Here is a 24,903-nt window from a genome sequence, read left to right as displayed (position 1 = left end):
AGAGGGAGGCGGCCAGGGAAATAAGTAGAGTGGTTGATGGGGAGGGGAGCAGAGTGGAGGACCCGGCAGGACTGAATAAGGTATTCCGGGACTTCTATAGTAGGCTGTATACTTCAGAACCCCCGGAAGAGCCAGAGGAGATGAAAAGGTTCCTGGACGGGCTAACATTCCCAAAAGTAGGCGGGGGACTAGTGGACGGGCTGGGGGCCCCGATTAGAATGGAAGAGGTATTGAGGGGCCTAAAGTCCATGCAGTCGGGGAAAGCCCCAGGGCCGGATGGATACCCAGTAGAGTTTTACAAGAAGTTCTCGGAGTTAGTGGGACCGGTCTTGACTAGGGTATTTAATGAGGCAAGGGACAGAGGGACCCTGCCGCCGCCGATGTCGCAAGCCACCATCTCGCTGATACTGAAGCAGGACAAGGACCCGAAATCCTGCGGGTCATACAGGCCAATCTCCCTGATCAATGTGGATGCCAAGCTCCTGGCAAAGGTCCTGGCAATTAGAATTGAGGACTGCATACCGGAGGTGATTGGGGACGATCAGACAGGGTTTGTGAAAGGCAGGCAGCTGACAGCTAACTTGAGAAGATTGCTTATTGTGATCATGATGCCCCCGACGGGCAAGCAGGTGGAGGTAGTGGTGGCAATGGACGCTGAGAAGGCCTTCGATCGGGTGGAGTGGGGCTATCTATGGGAGGTGCTCGGACGGTTTGTGTTCGGGGCGGGACTGGTGAATTGGGTCAGACTACTGTACCAGGTCCCAAAAGCTTGTGTTCGGACGAACAGGGTATACCGCGGAACCAGACAGGGATGCCCACTCTCCCCGTTGCTGTTTGCGCTGGCCATAGAGCCGTTGGCGATTGCGCTGAGAGCTGCAAAGGGATGGAAGGGAATGACCAGGGGCGGGTGGAACATAGGGTCTCTCTCTATGTGGACGATCTGCTCCTGTACGTGTCGGACCCACTGGCTGGGATGGAAAATATACTGGAAACACTGAGGAAGTTCGGCCGGTTTTCAGGGTACAAATTAAATATGGCCACGAGTGAGATGTTTGTGGTGCAGGCAAGGGGCCAGGAGAATAGACTGAAGGAGCTGCCATTTAGGCTGGTTGAGGAAAGTTTCCGGTACTTGGGGATACAGGTGGCACGAGACTGGGGCAGGTTGCACAAGTTAAATTTGACCAGGGTGGTGGAACAAATGAAGAGGGAGTTCGGAGATGGGATGCACTCCCGCTGTCACTGGTGGGGAGGGTACAGACTGTAAAGATGACAATCCTCCCTAGATTCCTGTTCATCTTCCAGTGCCTCCCGATCTTTATCCCACAGTCCTTCTTCAAAAGGACTGGAAAAACCATCATGAGCTTTGTCTGGGCGGGAAAATCCCCGCGGGTGAAGAAGGCGACGCTTGAGAGGAGCCGCAGCGAGGGAGGGCTGGCATTGCCGAGTCTGATCAACTACTACTGGGCGGCTAACATAGCCATGATAAGGAAGTGGATGGTGGGTACGGGGTCTATCCGGGAGCGGGTGGAGGCGGCTTCGTGCAGGGGCACCAGTTTGGCAGCCCTGGTCACGGCTCCCCTACCGCTGTCGCCGGCCAGGTACTCCACCAGCCCGGTAGTGGGGGCGGCCCTGCGGATATGGGGCATGTAGGGGAGGTGGGTGCATCTGTCTGGGCTCCAATATGTGATAACCATCAATTTGCCCCTGGGAACATGGATGGGGGGTTTCGAACATGGCGGCGGGCGTGGGTGGGGAGGGTGGGCGATATGTTCCTGGAGGGGAACTTTGCGGGTTTGAGGGGCTTGGAGGAGAAATTTGGTCTGGTAAGGGGAAATGACTTCAGGTACTTACAGATGCGGGACTTTGTCCGCAGACAGGTCCCATCCTTCCCACGCCTCCCGCCAATAGGGATCCAAGACAGAATAGTCTCTAGAGGAGAAGGAGGAGAGGGTAGAGTCTCAGATATTTAAAAGGTGCTCATGAAGGGGGAAGAGTCCCAGACGGAGGAACTGAAACTCAAATGGGTGGAGGAGCTTGGCGGGGGGATGGAGGACGGGCTGTGGGCAGAAGCCCTGAGTAGGGTAAACTCAACCGCAACATGTGCCAGGCTCGGCCTGATTCAATTTAAGGTCGTTCACCGGGCCCACATGACGGTAGCTCGGATGAGCAAATTCTTTGGGGTAGAGGATAAGTGCGCTAGATGCGGGGGAGGACCAGCAAACCACGTTCACATGTTTTGGGCATGTCCTAAGCTTAGGGGGTACTGGGAGGGGTTTGCGGGGATCAAGTCCCGGGTGCTAAAAACAAGGGTGGTGATTAATCCAGGGGTGGCAATTTTTGGGGTTACGGAAGACCCGGGAGTCCAGGGCGAGAAAGAGGCTGATGTTCTGGCCTTTGCTTCCCTAATAGCCCGGCCGTGAATACTGCTGGCATGGAGGGACTCGAAACCCCCGATGACCGAGCTATGGCTTTCGGACATGTCAAGTTTTCTGGGTATGGAAAAAATTAAGTTCGCCTTGAGGGAATCTGTACTGGGGTTCGACCGAAGGTGGCAACCATTCATCGACTTCTTCGTGGGAGAGTGAACGTCAGCGGGGGGGGGGGGGGGGGGGGGAGAGATTAGAGTAGAGTAGGAGGGATAAATAGGCGGGTAGTGTCGATGGGAGAGGACTTGTGCAGTATGGTTCGATTGAAGTATTGATTTGACGTTGATGTTTGCACATTTTTGCCTTTTTTGTTTTTTATTGTTGTTATCTGTAACTGTTTACAATGCCGAAAAATACCTCAATAAAATTGTTTGATAAGAAAATGGTAGGAGGAAGCTGATGTGGGATATAAATGTGAGCACAGATCAGTTACTGTATCATTTCATGTGTTGGAAGAATAGACCATACACCAAAATTACAAATAGCTAATTATTTGTAACCCCTTGTTATAGCAGTGCCATTTAATCTTAATTTTAAAAAATAATAATAATTCATGGGATGTGGATGTCTACACCTGAGCCAGCATTTATTGCCCATCCCTGATATCCCTTGAAAACTGAGCAGCTTGTTCGGCTATTTCAGAGGACACTTTAAGAGTCAACCATATTGCTGTGGACCTGGAGCCAAATGCAGGCCAGACCAAGTAAGGACGGCAGATTTTATTCCCTGAAGGACATGAAGGAACTAGATGTATTTTTACGACATAAGAACAGAAAATGCTGGACCATCTCAGCAGGTCTGACAGCATCTGTGGTGAGAAAACAGAGCTAATATTTTGAGTCTGGGTGACCCTTTATCAGCCTCTTTGTTTCAGATTCCAGCATCCACAGTAATTTTCTTTTATCTTCGGGTTTTTACAACAAACATTCCAGATTTGTTTTTTTCGAACTGAATTCAAATTTCAGCATCCTTGGAGCATTACCCTGCGTCTCCGGATTACTAGTTGAATGAAAATACCACTGCATCACCACCTTAAAGCCCCACATATTACTGGGGCAATTGCGCCAAGAGCTGAAGAACTGAATGGCCCTTTGGAAGGTGTGACATTAAGTGAAATGCTCAGAATACAAAGGGTTAATGTCATATCATAATTAACCACTAGATGGAGCTGGAGGTAGAACTATATAAAGCACTGACTCACAGGCTTCTGGGAGAGGGCTGGAGAGAGTGGAGAGGAGAGGTCTAGAGAGTGTAGAGTACAGTTATAGATCGCGTGCAGAGACCAGTGTTGGTGGAATGTAGATTGTAGATTCCTAGATTATTGTTTACTGTGGAAGTAAGTGGTCGAGCTTTAATAAGTAGTGTAAATAAATGTTAGCTCTGTTCATGAACTTAGCTTCTGTGGTTTTTGTGAACACTACAACATCCATCCTGAGAACAAGAATCACAAAGAACACCACAGAAGGTGCTCTTCAGTAAGTCAATTCAGCCATCACTATTATCAATAGGGACATAAAAGCCCTGAATAATAAATGTGTGTCAATTAAATCCAAACTACCATGGTAACTATAAAAGGTCTCACCTGCATGGAGAAGCTTCTTAATGCAAAAAAACTGCTGATGGACACAAGCTACATAAAGAGGCGTTCCCTGATGAGCACTGTCCAGGTCAATGTCCACACCCCAGGAGATCAACACTTGCAAACATTCGCTGCGACCTAGTCACAATGTCAGAGATTTAGCAATTTACTGAGACAGCAATATATAATGTTCATTTTTATGATGTACAAGCAGCAATTATTAATTGCTTCCATTGCCATAGGTCAGGAACACCTTATCCAAAGTTGTGTTTGAACTTTCCAAAGTTCAGTACATCAGGTGCATTACCGACATGAGTCACACTAACTTCTGGTCACACTGAACTGTGGTCAGACCGACTTTAGAATGTGAAGTGGCAGATTAAATGCAATGTTGAAAAGTGTGAGATTATGCACTTTGGAAGGAGGAATTTAGGCATAGACTATTTTCTAAATGGGGAAATCAGAAGCACAAAGCGACTTGGGAGCCCTTATTTACAATTCTCTTAACGTTAATTTGCAGGTTCAGTTGGCAGTTAGGAAGGCAAATGCAATGTTTGCATTCATGTCAAGAGGGCTAGAATACAAGACCAAGGATGTATTTCTGAGGCTGTATAAGGCTCTGGTCAGATCCCATTTGAGATTCGAGAACAGTTTTGGGCCCCGTATCTAAGGATGGATGTGCTGGCCTTGGAAAGGGTCCAGAGGAGGTTCACAAGAATGATCCCTGGAATGAACAGCTTGTCGTATGAGGAGCGGTTGAGGCCTCTGGGTCTGTACTCGTTGGGGTTTGGTAAGATGAGGGGGGATCTTATTGAAACTTACAGGATACTGCGAGGCCTGGATAGAGCGAATGTGGAGAGGCTGTTTCCACTTGTCGGAAAAACTAGAACCAGAGGACACCATCTCAGACTAAAGGGACGATCCTTTAAAACAGAGATAAGGAGGAATTTCTTCAGCCAGAGGATGGTGAATCTGTGGAACTCTGCCACAGAAAGGAGGCCAAATCACTGAGTGTCTTTAAGACAGAGATAGATAGGTTCTTGATTAATAAGGCAATCAGGGCTTATGGGGAGAATGCAGGAGAATGGGGATGAGAAAAATATCAGCCATGATTGAATGGCGGAGCATACTCGATGGGCCGAGTGGCCTAATTCTGCTCCTGTTTTATGGTCTTATGGTCTACAATTGTATGGGGCTTTGGTAAGACAGTGACTAGAAAACTGCATGCAGTTTTGATCTCCATGTTTAAAGAAGTGTATACTTGCATTGTTGAAAGTACAGTAAAGGTTCCCCAGATTGGCCCAGAGGATGAGAGGATTCTCCAGTGATGAGAGGTCGGGTCTCTATCCTTTGGAGTTAGAAGAATGAGTGGTGATCTCATCTCATTGAGACATTCAGGATTTTAAAGGGCTTGACAGGGTAGAAACTGATTCCCCTGATGATGAATCTAGAACAAGGGGCCATAGTTTCAGGATTAGGACTGAGATGAGCAGAGATGTCTTTACTCAAAGGGTTGCGAATCTTTGCAATTCGGAATACCCCAGAAGGACCACTGAATACATTTAAGGTTAAGAGAGGAAGATTTTTGGTCTATCGGGGAATCAAGGGATATGCAAGGTGCATGGAAAGTGGATTTGAAGCCCAAGATCAGTAATGATTGTATTAAATGGTGGAGCAGGCTGGGCAGGACATAAGGCCTATTCCTGCTCCTCTTTCTTATTTTCTTAATTACACAGCCATCTGTCACATATCAACGAACATGGTTTGTGTGCCACACTTTTAAAAACAAAGTCTAAAGAAACAAAGGCAGTTATTTGTATTCATATTTGTAATGGACAGAATCAGAATATACCTGAGCTACATGACTGATAATACAACATTAACCATGTCACTAACTGAAAATGAAATGAAAATCGCTTATTGTCACAAACAGACTTCAAACGAAGTTACTGTGAAAAACCCCTCTGATGCTCGATCAATGACTCCAGAAGCGAGATTGGACAATTGAAGGCTTTATTGTACTAGATGTTTCCCCCAGCAGCGCAGGTACAGAATGCAGCTGCTGGGGAGACACAGGCTCTTATACTCCACCTTACTGGGTGGAACCAGCAAGCAGGCTTCACCAATGATATAGCAGTCTCAGGTACCTCCCACACCAATGGTCTTACAGCATTGTCCAGGGTACCGTATTACCCCTAATACCGACTACCACATTCAACCCTTGTTAAAAAAACAAGTCCGGCGGGGTGGTGGTCTCGCGTTATACAGTGGTAGAGGTTGAGGTTATGGTGGTACCCGGTATACATTAGCACAGTGTTTTGCCTCGTTACATGTCGCAACTATTTACAGTATTTATTTAAGTCAGAATGAAGCAATTAGTCGATCGGGGGCCCTGGTCGTCCTCTGCGATCGTCATAGCTTCGGCGGTGATGCAGGCGCCGGCTCGGGCATCCGTGACACCGGGTGCATGGCTTTGGCTTCTTCGGCAGCTTCATCATCCCTGGATGGGACCGGTGGGAGGACCGATCCACCTGGGAAGGGGGCGGCTGTGGGGTGCGTCAGTGGGAGGGAGGGGGGTGGTGGTGGGGGTGTGGGTGGGGATCCAGTGGGCGCCAGGACCCGAAGGGAGACCGTATCCTGATGGCCGTCGGGATACGCCACATAGACGTATTGAGGGTTAGCGTGAAGGAGGTGGACCCTCTCGACCAAGACTCGTGTGCCCGCACATTATTTGCAGAGCAGGATGGGTCCAGGAGCTGCCAGCCAGGTTGGGAGCGAGGTCCCGGAGGAGGACTTTCTAGAGAAGACAAGGAGATGTTCGTGAGGTGTTTGGTTGGTCACGGTACACAGCAGAGATCGGATAGAGTGGAGAGCATCATGAAGGACCTACTACCAGCGGGAGACTGGGAGATTCCTGGACCGTAGGGCCAGTAGGACGGTCTTCCAGGCTGTTCCGTTCTCCCTCTCTATCTGTCCGTTTCCCCGGGGGTTGTAACTGGTCATCCTGCTTGAGGCAATGGCCTTGCTGAGCAGGAATTGACGCAGTTCGTCGCTCATAAAGGAGGACCCTCTATCGCTGTGTATGTAGGCGGGGAAACCGAACAGTGTAAAGATACTGTGGAGGGCTTTTATGATGGTGGCTGTGGTAATGTCGGGACAGGGGATGGCGAATGGGAACTCGTCAATCACATTCAGGAAATACGTGTTGCGGTCGGTGGAGGGGAGGGGCCCTTTGAAGTCCATACTGAGGTGTTCAAAGGGACGGGAAGCCTTTATCAGGTGCGTTTTCTCTGGCCTGTAGAAGTGCGGCTTGCACTCCGCGCAGATTTGGCAGTTCCTGGTGGCGGTCCTGACCTCCTCGATGGAGTAGGGCAGGTTGCGGGTCTTGATGAAATAGAAGAATCGAGTGACCCCCGGGTGGCAGAGGTCGAGTGGAGGGCCCGGAGTCGGTCCACTTGTGCGTTGGCACATGTGCCGCAGGATAGGGCATCAGGAGGCGTGTTTAGCTTCCCAGGACGATACAAGATCTCAAAGTTGTAGGTGGAGAGCTCCATTCTCCACCATAAGATCTTATCGTTCTTTATCTTGCCCCGCTGTGCATCATCGAACATGAAAGCAACCGACCGTTGGTCAGTGAGGAGAGTGAATCTCCTGCCGGCCAGGTAATGCCTCCAATGCCGCACAGCTTCTGCTATGGCCTGGTCCTCCATTTCAACTGAGGAATGGCGGATTTCTGAAGCATGGAGGGTGCGTGAGAAGAAGGCCATGGGTCTGCCCGCTTGGTTAAGGGTGGCCGCCAGAGCTACGTTGGACGCGTCGCTCTCGACTTGGAAAGGAAGGGATTTATCAATTGCATGCATCGTGGCCTTTGCAATGTCCGCTTTGATGTGGCTGAAGGCCTGGCGGGCCTCTGCCGACAGGGGACAAACCGTGGACTGGATTAGTGGGCGGGCCTCGTCCGCATAGTTAGGGACCCACTGGGCATAATATGAAAAAAAATCCCAGGCAGCGTTTCAGGGACTTGGAACAGAGTGGGAGGGGAAATTCAATGAGGGGGCGCATGCGTTCGGGATCTGGACCTATAACTCCATCGTGCACTACGTAGCCGAGGATGGCTAGACGGTCGGTGCCGAACACGCATTTGTCCTTGTTGTAGGTTAGATTAAGGATTTTTCTGGTATGAAGGAATTTTCGGAGGTTGATGTCGTGGTCCTGCTGGTCGTGGCCGCAGATGATGACGTTATCGAGATATGGAAACGTGGCCCGCAAGCCGTATCGGTCAACCATTCGGTCCATCTCACGTTGGAAGACCGAGACTCCATTTGTGACACCGAAGGGAACCCTTAGGAAGTGGTAGAGCCGCCCATCTGCTTCGAATGCAGTGTATTTGCGGTTGCTCGGGCGGATGGGGAGCTGATGGTAGGCAGATTTCAGATCCATTGTGGGAAAGACCTTGTATTGTGCAATCTGATTGACCAAATCAGATATGTGGGGGAGAGGGTACGCGTCGAGCTGCGTATACCTGTTGATGGTCTGACTATAATCGATGACCATACTATGCTTCTCCCCGGTCTTTACAACCACTACTTGAGCTCTCCAGGGACTGTATGTATGATAATGCCTTCCTTCAGTAACCGCTGTACTTCCGACCTAATGAAGGTCCTGTCCTGGGCACTGTACCGTCTGTTCCTGGTGGCGACGGGTTTGCAATCCGAGGTGAGGTTCGCAAAAAGGGAAGGCGGCTTGACCTTGAGGGTCACGAGGCTACAGACAGTGAGGGGGGTATAGGGCTGCCGAATTTAAAAGTTAAACTTTGGAGGTTACATTGGAAATCTAACCCTAGGAGCGTGGCAGTGCAGAGGTGAGGGAGGATGTAGAGGCGAAAGATTTTAAATTCCCTTCCCAGGACTATGAGGTTCACTACACAGAACCCTTTGATCTCTACAGAGTGAGACCCAGAGGCTAGGGAGATTCTTTGATTAATTGGGTGGATGGGAAGAGAACAGCGCCTTACCAGGTTGGGGTGAATGAAGCTCTCTGTGCTCCTGGAGTCGAGCAGGCAGGATGATTTATGGCCATTGATGAGCACGGTCGTCGTCGCGGTCAAGAGTGTTCGGGGCCAAGACTGGTCCAGGGTCACAGAGGCAAGTCGTGGCAAAAGCTGGAAGTTTTCTTCGGGCGATGTGTGGCCATCCGAATCGGGGTCCTGAGACTCCAGCCAAGATGACTGGTCGCACATGGCTGGGGGTGTGCAAGATGGCGGCGCCTATCCGTCACACGTGGTCCTTGGGGAGCAAGATGGCGGCGCCTGGGGTCCGCACGTGGCTCTGGGAAAGGAAGATGGTTGCGCCCGCTGGCCGCAGGTAGCTCGTGGAGAAGGTTGGGGTGGCGGTCCCGGTTTGCCCCCGGAGACCGCGGGTGACCGCCCGGGCCTGGCATACCGCCACGAAATGGCCCTTTTTGCCGCACCCTTTGCAGGTGGAGGAGCGGGCCGGGCAGAGCCGGTGCTTGGCATGCCCGCAAAAATAGCAGCGGGGCCCCCCGGGGTTGCCTGGTAGTTGTGCAGCACAAGCTTGTGGGGGGGATGGGGGATGCACGGAGTCGGCCAAGGGGGGGTTCCACGCTGCCCATGGGGCTGCCGTGCGGTCGGGTACGTATGCGCGGGCGTTTCGGGAGGCCACATCCATGGAGCTAGCAAGGGCCCGTGCTTCCTTGAGGCCTAGTGTCTCTTTTTCTAGCAGCCACTGGCGGATTTGGGGAGGACAGCATACCTGCAACGAATGCGTCCCGGATTAAACGTTCTGTGTGGTCGCTGGCTGAAACTTGTGGGCAGTCACAGTTCCTACCTAACACCAGGAGCGCGCGGTAGAATTCCTCCAGTGATTCCACAGGGATTTGCCGCCTCATCGCTAGCAGATGTAGACCTGATTCACTGGGCGAATATGGTGTCCTTTCAACACGGCCATCGCGGCCTCAAAATTGTTCACACCTCGATGAGGGTGTAGATCTCTGGGCTCACCCTCGAGTGAAGAACTTGCATCTTCTGGTCCTCCGTGGGTGTAGCTGTGGCTGTCCTGATGTACCCGTTGAAGGTCGGCAGCCAGTGTTTGAAGGTTGCCACTGCGTTTGCCGCATGGGGGCAGAGTTGCAGACACTCTGGCTTGACTCGGAGCTCCATTCTTTAAAATCTAGTACAATAAATTGATGTTCGATCAATGACTCCAGAAGCGAGATTGGACGACAATTGAAGGCTTTATTGTACTCGATGTTTCCCCCAGCAGCGCAGGTACAGAATGCAGCTGCTGGGGAGACACAGGCTCTTATACTCCGCCTTACTGGAACCAACAGGCAAGCTTCACCAATGATATAGCAGTCTCAGGTACCTCCTACACCAATGGTCTTACAGCATTGTCCAGGGTACCGTAATACCCCTAATACCGACTACCACACCCTCGTTGCCACATTCCGATGCCAGTGCAGGGAGGCTGGTACGGGAATTGAACCGTGCTGCTGGCCTGCCTTGGTCTGCTTTAAAAGCCAGCGATTTAGCCCTGTGCTAAACCAGCCCCTGTTCTTCTTCTTCGACGATCACTCGCTAACGTGTATGATTATCCACCGAAGAAACTTCAACTTACTGGTCATGGGTCCTGTGGGTCCTTGTGTGGCTGATGAGCATGATCCTGGAGATGCATCTTCAACAGCACACTTGGCAGGTGTTTCCGGGAGGTCGGATCGATCGTTGGACACTAGGTCGCTGGTATTCCTTTCTCAGGCTCCTTTTTGCCATCAGGTGTTCTCGAAGAATTGTGTCCCTTTAATCAGGAGGTTCCTCCGAGTAGGTCTCTTCCAAGCAAGGGCCTCCCAGACATTGACGTCTATGTTACATTTCTTGAGGTAAGCCTTCAGGGTGCCTTTGAAGTGCTTCCTTTGTCGTCCTCTTCTTCGGAAGCCTTTCTTGAGCTGGGAAAAGAAGATTTACTTTGACCGTCGGGACACTGACAACGTAAGCAAATGGCCGGCCCAGCAGAGTTGGCTTTGGATGATCAAACCATACTACCAGTACCAAAGAACAAGGTAGCCTGCCTCAACAATTACCGACCGGTGGCCCTGACGTCTGTTATCATGAAATGCTTCAAGCTGCTAGTCATGAGTCAGATCACTGCCAGCCTCCCAGACGGTCTTGATCCATTGCTGTTCGCCCATCGTCGCAACCGGTCCAGAGCAGATGCTATCTCCCTGGCTCTACAATCAACACTCGAACACCTCGACAACAAGGACACCTACGTGAGACTGCTGTTCATAGACCACAGCTCCACCTTCAACACCATTATCCCGACGGGACTTATAACCAAACTCTGCAATCTTCGACTTGACCCCTCCCCATGTAGCTGGATCCTTGACTTCCTAGCTTGAAATGTAAATAAAGAAATAACAAAAAAGTGAAAATGGAAAATGCTGTGCTGATCAAACGTTAACTCTGTTTGCCTTGCCGCTGAGTGTTTTCCCAGCCTTTCCGATTTTCGTTTTGAATTTCCAGCATCCGCAGTATTTTGCTTTTGTCTTAGCAAAGAGAAGGTGCTCTTGTGAATTGAAGGCTCACCTGTGCTTGATGCCTCGTGAACGGAGGAAGCCCAACAGTCCTGCCCTTGTAGTTTGGCACCATTCTGCAACACGAGCTCTGCACAACTCGCGCTGCCACTGGAACAGGCATTGAACAGGGGAGTGACCCCATCAATAGTCGTGGCATTGACCTATTAACAAATACACATCACAAAAACATTAGCTAAGTTGAGCATATCGGGGAGATATACCGCGTGAATGCAGAGGCTTGAATAAAATGCAATTAGGATGAATTTTACGGGGCCCTGGATCATAGAATCCCGACAGTGCAGAAGGAGGCCATTCACGAGGACTGGGTCAGGTCAGCTTCCTGACCCGGGACTTTGACATCGACATTTTACCCACAGTGGGGCCAGAAGCAGGCGGACTGCCTTCCCAAGAATGCAGGCAGAAAGTTTATATATGTCGAAAGATGTGCAGGTTAGGTGGATTGGCCATGCTAAATTTCTCCTTAGTGTCCAAAGATTAGGTGGGGTTATGGGGATAGGGTGGGGCATTGGGCCTGGGTGCGGTGCCCTTTTGGAGGGTCGGTGCAAACCTGATGGGCCGAATGAACTCCTTTAGAACTGAAGGAATTCTATGATATGTATAGGCCCTATTAAGGCTTACGATACCATGCCGCTGCCATTTTGCTGACGTGGGATGACTTCCCACCATTTATGAAGGCCACAGGAAGCAGAATCCCAGTGGCTGCCCAGGGGGAGGGAGGCTTCACGGGCCAAAGAAGGAGCCACAGGCTCCGGCCCTTGGCCCCGTGGATTATTTTTATATATATTTCTTCACCTATTTCCTGTGTGCCTGAGGTCCCTTGCAATCTTCAGCAATGTGAACCTCTCTCGGTGGCTCCATTGAGGCTTCACAGCTGCCATCCACTGTGATTGGACTGGCAGCAGCAGGAACCTGCCCGACGTGCAGCCATTTAGGAAGTCGCCAAAGGCCAAACAGGGCCTGCTGCCAGTATGACTTCCGGATCTGCTTTTCACCCTAACATCAGTGTTCCCACTCGGCTGATAACATTCAACTAATCTTTCAATTGGCTGGCCGGCGGTGTTCATAAAGTAAATCCACCACCGTCAAAATTGCTTCCCAAGCCGATTGATCCCACTCCTAGGGCCATTGGAGCATAGTGGCATCAGGTAGAACTCGGTGGCGCAGTGGTTAGCACTGCTGCCTCACAACACGAGGGACCCGGATCCAATTCCAGCCTTGGGTGACTGTCTGTGTGGAGTCTGCACGTTCTCCCCATCTCTGCGTGGGTTTCCTCCGGGTGCTCCAATTTCCTCCCAGAATCCAAAGATGCGCAGGTTAGGTGAAATGGCCAACACAAATTGACCCTTATTGCCCAGGGATGTGCAGGTTAGGTGGGGTTACGGTGTTACGGGGATGGAGTGGGTAGGATGCTCTTTGAGAGGATTGGTGCAGACTCGATGGGCCGAATGGCCTCCTTCTGCACTGCAGTGATTCTATGATTCTAACTGCAGTCCTAACTCAGAGGCATGCAGGAGAGCTATTCCCTTTACCTGTAGCGGGCAAAGTGTTGACCTGGTGCTGATTGATTGATTGATTGATGGATTGACTGATTTGATTTGTTGTCACATGTACTGAAATACAGTGAAAAGTATTTTTCTGAGGCCAGGAGAACGCACACGGTATATACATAGCAGACAAAAAGAATAATCGGCAGGGTACATTGACAAATAGTACATTGATAAATGGTGATTGATTACAGTGCCGAAAAAGGGCTAAACAAAGCAAATACTTGAGCAAGAGCAGCATAGGGCGTCATGAATAGTGTTCTTACAGGGAACAGATCAGTCCGAGGGAGAGGTGTTGAGGAGTCTAGTAGCTGTGGAAAGAAGCTGTTCCTATGTCTGGATGTGCGGGTCTTCAGACTTCTGCGTCTGCTGCCTGATGGAAGGGTCTGGAAGAGGGCAACACCTGGGTGGGAGGGGTCACTGATAATGCTGTCTGTCTTCCTGAGGCAGCGGGAGGTGTAGACAGTAACGCTCATTAGAATATTGTGGGACTGTACTGTGAGTAACTTGCTTGATCAAACCGGGGTCAAAAGGCAGGTTATCCAGCACAATGTATGTTCTTAAAGGGCTGGGGGTCACTCTGAAAACTGTCCTCCCTCTTAAAAGGATGTTAAATGTCAGAGGCAAGACTTTCGTTGGGACAGTTTCAGCCAAAGAAGCAGCCATTGAACAGCTGCCGGCAATATTTCGATAAAGTGGGGCAGGGAGGTCACCCTCCAGTGTAGACCAGTGCCAAAGGGGAATGGACAGAGTTGGCCAAGGAGCCTGTGCTGTCTCACCTGCACGTCACACCTGACCTAACAAAAATCTATTTCCAAATCTAAAACCCCACTTTGCCCTAAAAGGCACAATCCTCTGAGGGAGAAATTTTGATGATAATGATATCGGTCGTGCCCATCCCGTCAAGATACTCACATTGCCACCGGCTTCTATTAGGGCCTTCGCACAGGCTACATGGTTTCCCAGACAGGCGTCATGGAGTGGAGAAACATGATCTATCGTCAGTGTGTTGGCACTGTGACCCTGGAGTGCGACAAAAGTTACAACAGTGTGATCAAAACGTTAAAGTAAATCGCAATATAAAAATTGTAAACATTGGCGCAGCTTTAATTTTGTAATTCTGTTCCTCTTCACCAACCACCCCCCCTGCCCCGCCACCCCGCCCATATCTTATCCAGCCCCAAATCAGCGGATCGGCATCTATCTCAGCAGATCTCTCTTTCTGAAAGATGCTTTCTCCACGTGTCCACTGAGAACAGGCACTCAGGTTTAATTCTCACTGGCAGACCCAGAGGTTGTCGGGGCTCTGGCTGGCGTGGGTCTGCGGTGGTTGGCAGAACCCGATTACTTGGCGACAAGACCATGAATGTGGGCGACAAGAGTGGTGGCCAGGGGCGGCTCTGACAGCGAGAAGCCTACATCATTGGAAGGCCGTGCTGGATCCAATGTCGTTTTTCCTCAAGGGCAGCCAGCCCCCTGTTAAGAGTTGGAAGTCGCCTTGCAGGCCTTTTTTAAGAAAGCTCGGTGTTTTAAACCTCCAGCATCAGAACTTCTGTTGTTCCAGAGCAAATAAGATTCCCCAGAATCCAGTGAGGGGTTCTCTCCACCGCCACAGAAGATCATTCACTGGCATCAGCAGGTTCTGAAGAGGCCTGAGGTTCACAGTCCAGTGCTCGAGAATGAAGAAGTTCACCATAGATGATCCCTGTGCTTCCACTAAGGAGCCTTCAAGAACAAGAAACATGGCAGGAGGCAAAATTTTAGTTTCTCAAGGGCAGATTGAGGTGGAAAGATGAAGTCAGCGACATAGCAGTGGTGGATTGAGCCTCATGCTGTCCCATGAGGGGTTCTACTTGTAATACATTTGCATTCCTTAAATATTCATTACGTTAAAACTTTCTGTAATTGAGTACTACCTTCAAGGTTAAGTTAGTTGCGCAAGGAAACTCTTGCAACTGCTTCACCCTCACTGAAAGATGGCATGCGTCAGCTTTGGACAGTTGTGTCTGAGGTTAGCAGTTTTCTTTGTTGAACTCTGCGGCATAAGAACGGCAACTTGCCTGGAGACTCAGGAGCAGCAAGGGCGAGTCAGCAGTGTGCGACAGGGGTGCGTGGAGTGGGGTCAGGGGCATGGACAAGTAGAAGAGGGATCCGAGAGAGGACAGAGAGTGGGGTCGGGGGAATAGCGGAGTGAAGTGGGAAGGGCCTGGTGGCCTGGGTGTGGGGGAGGGTTGGGTGGAGGTGTTGATTGGCGAATGACGGTAAATAAGGTAGAGAGTGACGACGGGAGATGTTCGAATGGGGTGAGGGGAGATCACAATCTGTTGAACCAAGGAAAAAATGATTTTGAGACATTGGATTTTGGCCCTGATTCAGAGGCTCCTTATTTGTCCTGGAGGTGCCACCATTGGAGCCAGGAAACTAGAGGAACTAAAAGTAATGGGAGTAATTGAAGGGAAAGCCATGGCAGGGAAGCTCAGAAGTGCCCCCCTTGTGTGATGGTGGAAGTCAGGAACATCCGGTGTCCGAGGTAACCATTTGTGCAGCAAGTGTCTCCAGCTGCAGGGACCTGAAATCTGCATTTCAGAGCTGGAACTGTGACTTGAGTCACTGTGGAGCATTTTTCTGGATGAGATCTTCGTGGGTAGCACATACTGAGGCAGTAACAGCGCAGGTAAAGAGTGCACAGGAGGAAAAGGGAATGGACAACTACCAGACACAGTATAAGCTCTTGGCAAGTATAGTCCCCTACATCTGTTTCTCTCTCTAACAGATATTCCATTTTAGATGTCTCTTGGGAGATGTTTTCTCAGGGGAATGCAGCAAGCTCCAGATCGGTTGCACCATGAGTGGCTCAGGTGCACGGGTGGGGGGGGGGGGGGGGGGGGGGGGGGGGGGGGGAGATAAATAGTGATAGGGAATTCTATCATAAGGGGAACAGATGGACATTTCTGCAGCCGCAGATGTGACACCAGGATGATACATTGCCTCCCTGATGTCCGAGCCAAGGGTGTCACTGAGCGGCTGCAGGACATTCTGAAGGGTAGAGTGAACAGCCAGAGGTTGTGGTCCACATCGGTTCGAACAACATAGGTAAGAAGAAGGATGAGATCCTGAAAGCTGAATATAGGGAGCGAGGAAATAAATGAAAAAGCAACAGTTCAATGGTAGCAATCTCAGGATTACTTCTAGTGCCATGTGCTGGAGGGATCAGAAATCAGAGACTAGACCAGATGAATGTGTGGCTGGGAAGGTGGCGTAGGAGGGAGGGATTTGGATTCCTGAGGCATTGGGGCCGATTCTGGGGAAGGTGGACCTGTACAAGCTGGGCAGGTTGCACCCCAGCAGGACTGGGACCAATATCCTTGCAGAGCTATTTTCTAGCGCTGCTGAGGTGGGCTTAAATTAGAGTGACAGGGGGATGGGAATGGGGAGACACAAGAGAGGGAAATAAAGATAGAAATGAATGCCAGAAAGGTAGAACGCCAGGCATAAGGCAGAAGAAACAAGGGCTAGCAGCAAAAAGGGCCATAATACAAACAAAATGTGTAAAAATGTTAAAAGGACAAGTGTGATCATAGAATTTACAGTGCAGAAGGAGGCCATTCGGCCCATCGAGTCTGCCCCGGCTCCTGGAAAGAGCACCCTACCCAAGGTCAACACCTCCACCCTATCCCCATAACCCAGTAACCCCACCCAACACTAAGGGCAATTTTGGACACTAAGGGCAATTTATGTATTTTTATGTTTGTAATTGATAAAAATTCTTGCTGTTTGGTTTTATATAAATGTTAACTAAGTTCTTAGAATAAAGCTTATTTTGATTAGTGTCTAGGAAGACTGTTGAATCACACCTCAAGTGAAGGCTCTTGTGCTTGTTGTGTTATGCTTCTTCATGTAGCATAAGTTGCTTCCTTCATGTATGCTCTGACAAAGGAAGGTTCAGATTTGGAGATAGGTTTAACACATTTATTGAACAGGTAACAATTCTCCTGCTTGAGTTCGACTCTCCTGCTAATCTTGCTATAGTAACTCAGTCTAACTAACCAGTCTGCTCCAAGCCATGCGTTGGGTGTGATGCTTCTGATCCCTGTCCTTCCCTCTAAGTGTCGCCTGTGGAAAGAGAAAGAGCATGTGTGCCCTGTCCTTTTGTGTAATGCCCCTTTGTGGTAGTGTCACCTTTGGGTGTCTCGATTGCCCATTGATCGTGTTCTATTCTGTGTGTTCATTAGCTGTATGTCTGCATGTCATAACATCTTCGGTGCTCTTTCTAGTGTTTACTTAGTTGTAGTGTATTTACTTTAACCCCTTGTGTATTTACAGTGATGCATATCACCACAGTGCTCATCCTAGCCAAATTCAACAAAAAGTTATAGGTCAGGTGAACTCCATAATACACTTTGGAGTTTTTAAACCCTGGCCCATAACACAAGTAACTCAACTCCTGACTCCCCAAAGCCTGTCCACTATCTACAAGGCTCAAGTCAGGAGTGTAATGGAATTCTCTCCACTTGCATGGATAAGTGCAGCTCCAAAAACACTCAAGAAGCTTAACACAGTTCCAGGACAAAGCAGCCCACTTGATTGCTACCCCTTCCACAAAGATTCAATCCTTCCACCATCAATGAACTGTGGCAGCCGTGTATACCATTTACAAGATGCACTGCAGGAACTTACCAAGGTTTCTTAGACAGCACCTTCCAAACTAACGAACACTACCATTTAGAAGGAGAAGAGCAGCAGATACCTGGAGACAGCACCACCTGGTGGTTCCCCTCCAAGTCATTCAGCATCTTGACTTAGAAATATATCGTCATTCCTTCACTGTTGCTGGATCAAAATCCTGAAATGTCCTCCCTAGCAGCACAGTGGGTGTACCTATACCTCAGGGACTGTAGTGGTTTAAGGAGGCAGCTCACCACCACCTTCTGAAGGGCAACTAGGGATGGGCAACAAATGCTGACCTAACCAACAATGCCCACACCCCGCAAAGTGAATTTAAAAGAAGAACATGCTATCCCAGATTTGGCATCATACAATGAGAAGGGATTCATTAATAATCTTGTTGTGCGGGGTCCTTTAGGGAACAGTGACCATAACAGGAGAGAATTCTTTATTTGGATGGAAGAAGTGCAATCTGGAACTTGGGTCCTAAATGTGAACAAAGGAAACTCTGACTATGAGGTGTGAGTTGGCGCCAATAAATTGGGGAACTTAATTAAAAGGCACGATGGTGGACAGGCAATTGCTAATATTCAATGAATGAATGTATGCATTGCATTACAGTCACACATTCCTTTCTGGTGCAAAACACAGCAAGAAATGCGGCCCAACCATGGCTTACAAAAGAAATTAAGCATAGTTGGATAGATCAAAAGAGAAGTCATATAAAGTTTCTAGAAAAAAAGAAGCAAGCCCGAGGATTGGGAACTGTAAAAGCTTCGATATGTATATAAAAAGACAAAAATGTAATAAAGACGAATGAAGGTGCCTTGCAGTCTGAAACAAGAGAATTTATAAGAGAGAGCAAGGAACTAGCAGAGCAATTAAACAACAACGTTAGTTCTGCCTTCGCAGGGGCAGACACAAATCATTTTGCGGAAATGCGAAGGAATCAAGGGTCTAGTGAGAAGGAGGAAGTGAAGGAAATTGGTATTACTAACAAAATAGCGCTGAAGAAAGTAATGGGAAATTTACCAATAAATCCTCAGGGCCTGATAAATACGTCCCAGCATAATATAGGAAGTGGCTGTGGAAATAGTAGATGCGTTGGTTGTCATCATCCAAAATTCGGTAGATATTGGAATGGTCCTGGCAAATGTAACCCCACTCTTTAAAAAAATATCAGGAGGGTATTACAGACCAGTTAGCCCAACATCAGAAGCAGAGAAAATGTTAGAGCGTACAATCAAGGATGCGATTACGGGACATTTAGAAAATATCAACAGGATTAGTCAAAATCAATATGGATTTATGACACGGAAATCATAAAATGCTGACAGAGCTGAACAGATTGGATGCAGGGATGTTGCATCCTTTGGCTGGAGGGTCCAGAACAAGGGGTCATAGTCTCAGGATAGGACTCAAAAGCTATCTAATTTCTTAAGTATAGATAGGACTAAGATGAGGAGAGATTTCTTCACTCAGGGAGTGACAAAACTGTGGAATTCTCCACCACAGAAGGTTGAGGGGACCAAGTCACTGAATATACTTAAGGAATTAGATAGATTTTGAGTCGTAAATGTGTCAAGGGGTTTATGGAGAAGCGGGAGCATGACGTTGAGATAGAGGATCGGCCATGATCATATTGAATGGCAGAGCAGTCCAAAGGGCCAAATGGTCTACTCCTGCTCCTATTTTCTATGTTTCCATGGGTCCTGACACAAGAACGGATGTGCCACCCACTTCCTCACAAACAGCACTGATCGGCTCTGAATTTCCTGCCTGAGGCTCTGCCCCTCAAATTGTCCGCTCAGTAAGTGTTTGCGCAAGGAACACCTCTCTAAGATCAACCCAGTGCCCTGCGTCTCAGTCCCTTGGAAGTCCAAAGGCCTCTCGCAATGAGTCGAGGAAGCCACATACAAGTCAGCAGCTTTCACTGGGCAGGTTACTGAAGGTACGTGAAGTTCACAGAATCGGGGAAGCAGGATTAAATTGTATTGAATTGCGTTTAAATTATAAGCAAGTGGGCAATCAAGTATATCAATGTGCTTCCTGTGCTAACGGGCAAGTCTTTCATCTTGTTACCATCCCGCTCCTATCTTAATTGTTTACTCTCACCACTTGGAGTCGAATGCCTGGCCCCCTGTGCAATTCTCCGAGCACGTCTGCCATTGTGCCTACTCAAGAGGTCTCCACAAAATCCAGCCCAGCTTGTGCGATGATACTGGGGTTGAGACAGATCTTTGGTTGAGATTTCAAGGCCTGAACTTCACGTTCACCAACCCCGCACCGCTGCCCCCCTCCCTCCCCGCCTCTCCCTTCCCTCGCCACCCCAGCAGGTTTTGAGGCAGGAGGGGTATGCAAAATTGCATGCACGGGATTCACTCCGAGATTCTGCCTGATCCTGAAGCAATTTTACGGTGGGGCAGGCAGGGCCTCGGGGGACAGGCATTGCCCGCTCTTACCCCAGTTAAGGCGCATAAGTGGCCACAGGCTAAATATTCATGCCCAAGACTTTACTTTGCAGCAACTGCTGTAGCCCAACACTTTTCCTGGTATTGTATTAAAAACAGTTCACATGTACAGAAGTCAGGCTACAGCCAGACTATAATGAATGGGAGACTGAGCAGCCCGGTGGCACAGTGGTTAGCATTGTTGCCTACGGCGCTGAGGACCCGGGTTCGAATCCCGGCCCTGGGTCACTGTCCGTGTGGAGTTTGCACATTCTCCCCGTGTTTGCATGGGTTTCGCCCCCACAACCCAAAAGATGTGCAGGATAGGTGGATTGGCCACACTAAATTGCCCCTTAATTGGAAAAAATAATTGGGTACGCTAAATTTTTTTTAAAAAGAAAAAAAAATGAATGGGAGACTGTCCCGAACACAGCATAGAGTATAGTCACTAGATGCAGTGATTTAAAAGTTTTTTTAAAATTTAGAGTACCCAATTATTTTTTTCCAATTAAGGGGCAATTTAGCGTGGCCAATCCACCTAACCTGGACATCTTTGGGTTGTGGGGGTGACACCCATGCAGACACGGGGAGAATGTGCAATCTCCACACGGACAGTGACCCAAGGTTGGGATTGGTCCCGGGTCCTTGGTGCCGTGAGGCAACAGTGTTCACCAGTGCGCCACCGTGCTGCCCCTAAAAAGTTGACCGTCTTACATATTTCATTTAATTTCAAAGCAAGCATTGACAAAAGGAAGATTCAATAGAGGAATACAAATCATTATGAGGACCCAAAGCACTTTGCAACCAATGAAATATTTTTGAAGGGTGGTCATTGCTATCGGGTGGGAAATGTGGCAGACAATTTTCACACAACATGGTCCCACAACTACCAATGAGATAATGGCCATATATTCTGTTTTAGTTGGTTGAGGGACACAATTTGTCCAGGCGAATTTGGAGAATGTCCTGTTCTTCTTTGGGTTCGTTTTTTTTTAAAGTATATTTTATTACAAACATGTATCAAAAAGGTTCCAGCAAATAAACATCCTGTGAATCATCTTCGGATTAGTGCCGACGGGATATTGTATGTCCACCCGACTGGGCAGTTGACGACTCAAGAGGGCGATGAGCAGATTTCAGAAAACATAAGAATTTCAAAGTAAAAAGTTGATGCAGAAGGAGCGAAACAACTTGCTGAGGAAAAATAAAGCAGTTAATAAAAAGGACCATTGGGCGGCAGGGTGGCGCAGTGGGTTAGCACTGCTGCCTCACGGCACCGAGGTCCCAGGTTCGATCCCGGCTCTGGGTCACCGTCCGTGTGGAGTTTGCACGTTCTCCCCGTCTTTGCGTGGGTTTCGCCCCCACAACCCAAAGATGTGCAGGGTAGGTGGATTGACCACGCTAAATTGCCCCTTAATTGAAACAAGATGAATTGGGTATTCAAAATTTATTTTTAATAAATGACCATTAGACCTTAAGAGGGTGAGAGTCTGTAGGCGAAATTCTCCCAAAACGGGAGAAATCGTCAAACTGCCGTAAAACCCGGGCGGGTTTTACGGCATCGCGCCCCTTCCCGACGGGGGACCGATTCTGGTCCCCCGTCGGGGCTAGCAGCCCGACGTCGGAGGCCCCGACAAGTCGGGCTTAACGAAAATCGTTAAGCCCGCTTGTCGGACTTAGCGCCGGCTGACGCGTCATATGACGTCAGCCGCGCATGCGCAGGTGGGAAGACTCCACCCGCGCATGCGCGGGTGACGTCATCGCGTTTTTGCGCGAAACCCGCGCATGCGCGGTCCGGGTTGCCCCTCAGCCGCCCCGCGTATTGATACTGCGGGGCGGCGGAAGGACAAATAGTGCGCGGGCATCGGGCCCGCTGCCCGCGATCGGTGGGCACCGATCGCGGGCCCATGGCACCCTTGGCACGGCCGTGGTACTGCCGTGCCAATCGGTGCCATGGTTATTTTTTTCCAGGTGGTCACGACGTTTTTACGAATGGCAGGACCAGGTGTGTTTGCCATTCGTAAAAAGGTCGTAAAGGGCTGGGACTTCGGCCCTTCTAACAGCTGTGAATCGCTGCCGGCCGTAAAAAAACGGCGGCAGCGATTCGTGTCGGGATTTCGGCGGGGGGGGGGAGAATAGCGGGAGGGCGTCAAAAAAGTCGGGAAGGCCCTCCCGCTATTCTCCCACCCGTCGTGGGGGGGGGAGAATTTCGCCCTGTGTGTCCAGCTCACTCCGTCTCAGGGTGTTTCTCACTCACCCTTGCTCACAGAACATAGAACAGTACAGCACAGAACAGGCCCTTCGGCCCTCGATGTTGTGCCGAGCCATGATCACCCTACTCAAACCCGTAACCCCCCCCTAACCTTACTTTTTAGGACACTACGGGCAATTTAGCATGGCCAATCCACCTAACCCGCACATCTTTGGACTGTGGGAGGAAACCAGAGCACCCGGAGGAAACCCACGCACACACGGGGAGGACGTGCAGACTCCGCACAGACAGTGACCCAGCCGGGAATCGAACCTGGGACCCTGGAGCTGAGAAGCATTTATGCTAACCACCATGCTACCGTGCTGCCCACTAATGCTACCGTGCTGCCCACTGCCCCGTCCTGCTCACTGTGAGAGTGTGTGAGAATATGTGTTGGTGTGTGGGGGGGTGAGTTTGACTGAGAATCTGGAGACTGGGGAGTGAGCCAGACACACACACACACACACACACACACATGCATGCATACTCACTCACTCACTGTCCGCCACATATACCCTTTCTCTCTCCCCCCATCCCACACATACTTCGCCCCCACACATGGCTCTCCCCCCATACACAAACATAATTTCTCCCACCCCGCCACACAAACACACCCTCTGCCTCTCTCAAATATGCAGAATCACACTCTCCATCTCTGACACTTTCCCCCCTCACACCGACTCTCACACAGATATTCCTTCCCTCTCTCTCACACACACACTCACACTCTCTCTCAAACACTCACACTCTTCCTCTCTCACACAGTCTCACTCTCTCCCTCTCTCTCACAGTCACACTCGCTCCCTCTCCCAAACACACTCTTTCCCTCTCTCACACTCTCTCCCTATCTCACACATTCTGTCCCTCTCTCACATACTGTTTCCCCACCCCAGATTTGCTTCCTGGCCCCAAACCATGCCACACCTTCACTTTCCGGGTCTGGCAGCATATTCACTGCTGCCACTGTTCACTCCTCCTCCAGTCAGAGGGTCTTTCTCTCCCTCGTTTGCTGCTGATAGGCTCATGAATGGGAAAGGATGGGAAATGTGATTGGAGGAGCAACCACTGGCAAAATCCTGAATTGTATTTGCCTGTCTCACTGGTACTGTGAATATTGGCTCTCGGGGCCACATAGCGGGACTTCACAGGTCACAATGTGGCCTACAGGCCACCGGTTGGGCAAGCCTGTTTTAGAGAAAATGTTATGACTAAATCATAGTTAACACTGAAAAGGAGAAGGAGAGGGAAGGCCGCTTTCCACATTGCTTTCTACTGATGAATAAAGGGTACAATTCAAAGGGACAGAAATCAAGTTCAATTTTGGGCGCGTTGAGTGGGGTGTTTCACAGCGCCTGCAGCGCTGATAACGACCCCACTATTTAACGGCACTTTGCCGTTTATTTTGCCCTTGGCGAGGAACACCCCAAACACTGAAAAGCTCAGCTCGCCAGCGAGAGAAGAGCCTACACGGCTTTTGCCGCCATTTTTAGATGCTGCGCCGATCTTTTGGCCCCCCCCTCAGCCAACCCACTGTGGCCTCCGGAACAGCTCCCCTCCCACTGCAGGGTCCTCAGGCCCTCCCTCACCTCCGGGCCTGATCCCTGGCATGGCAACCTGGCACCTTGGCACTGCCAGCCTAGCATCCTGGCAGTTCTCCTGCCAGCCTGGGAGTGCCACCAGGGAGCCCAGGTGGCAGTGCCAAGGTGCCAGGCTGGTGGAGCTAAGGTGCTCAGGTGCCAGGGTACGGCCAGTCCAGAGCCCGACCACTCGGGGGTCTCAATTATTTGGGAGACCCCCTCCCGAACTGCTGTTACGCCTGGTCCACATTTGTGTGGACCAGTACTAGATTACACCCTGGCGAGGTCTCCCAGGCAAGGGCGTTAGTTCCCGGGCTCTGGGAGAATACGGAGTAGGCATATTTAAATAAGCCATTATGCTCATTTAAATATGTATATCTGGATCTCGCCCAGCGAGGGCAAGATCCAGATCGCGACAGCTCGCCAGGTTCTGTTGCATCTCGCGGGCATTTTGTGAGTCGCAAATCTCATGAGAGGCCTCCTGCGAGATTTAATGACCTCGTCGCGTTACCGAGTCTTGGGCGACGAGGCCATTAAATCGGGCCCAAGATGATTTTCGACACTCAAAAATTCCCCAAATTATACATAAGTAGGGGCACTTCCCAGACATGAAACAAACGTAAAAGACTAATGATCAAAGGTTTGTACTGTAAAATATATAACTCACCATAATGTACAATCACCTACCTGTGCAAGCAAGGTTTTGAGGGACAGAAGGCGCCCCTGACTGGCTGCCTCATGTAGAGGCGAACGATCAGCCCAGGAACCTTTTCAAGAAGAAAATAAAATGATAAATAAAG

At 49.8% G+C, this 24,903-nt stretch overlaps 1 protein-coding gene across 4 annotated transcripts in view; it reads right to left on the bottom strand.

The window, feature by feature from the left end:
* asb5b (ankyrin repeat and SOCS box containing 5b) overlaps positions 1-24,903 on the bottom strand; it is a 78,363-nt gene that overhangs the window by 13,051 nt on the left and 40,409 nt on the right. For all 4 annotated transcript variants that reach the window (XM_038805757.1, XM_038805756.1, XM_038805758.1 and 1 more), the window contains exons 2-5: positions 24,791-24,870; positions 14,076-14,183; positions 11,606-11,756; positions 4,009-4,143 (exon numbers count right to left, since the gene is read on the bottom strand). In XM_038805757.1, coding sequence (XP_038661685.1) covers positions 4,009-4,143; positions 11,606-11,756; positions 14,076-14,183; positions 24,791-24,870 — 474 coding nt within the window. The remainder of the gene's footprint in view (positions 1-4,008; positions 4,144-11,605; positions 11,757-14,075; positions 14,184-24,790; positions 24,871-24,903) is intronic.

The sequence above is a fragment of the Scyliorhinus canicula genome, chromosome 8 (assembly GCF_902713615.1).
Source record: "Scyliorhinus canicula chromosome 8, sScyCan1.1, whole genome shotgun sequence".
In the NCBI taxonomy this organism is placed as follows: domain Eukaryota; kingdom Metazoa; phylum Chordata; class Chondrichthyes; order Carcharhiniformes; family Scyliorhinidae; genus Scyliorhinus; species Scyliorhinus canicula.
Note: the sequence above shows the minus strand (reverse complement) of the source record. Positions and strands in the feature narration are given on the sequence as shown.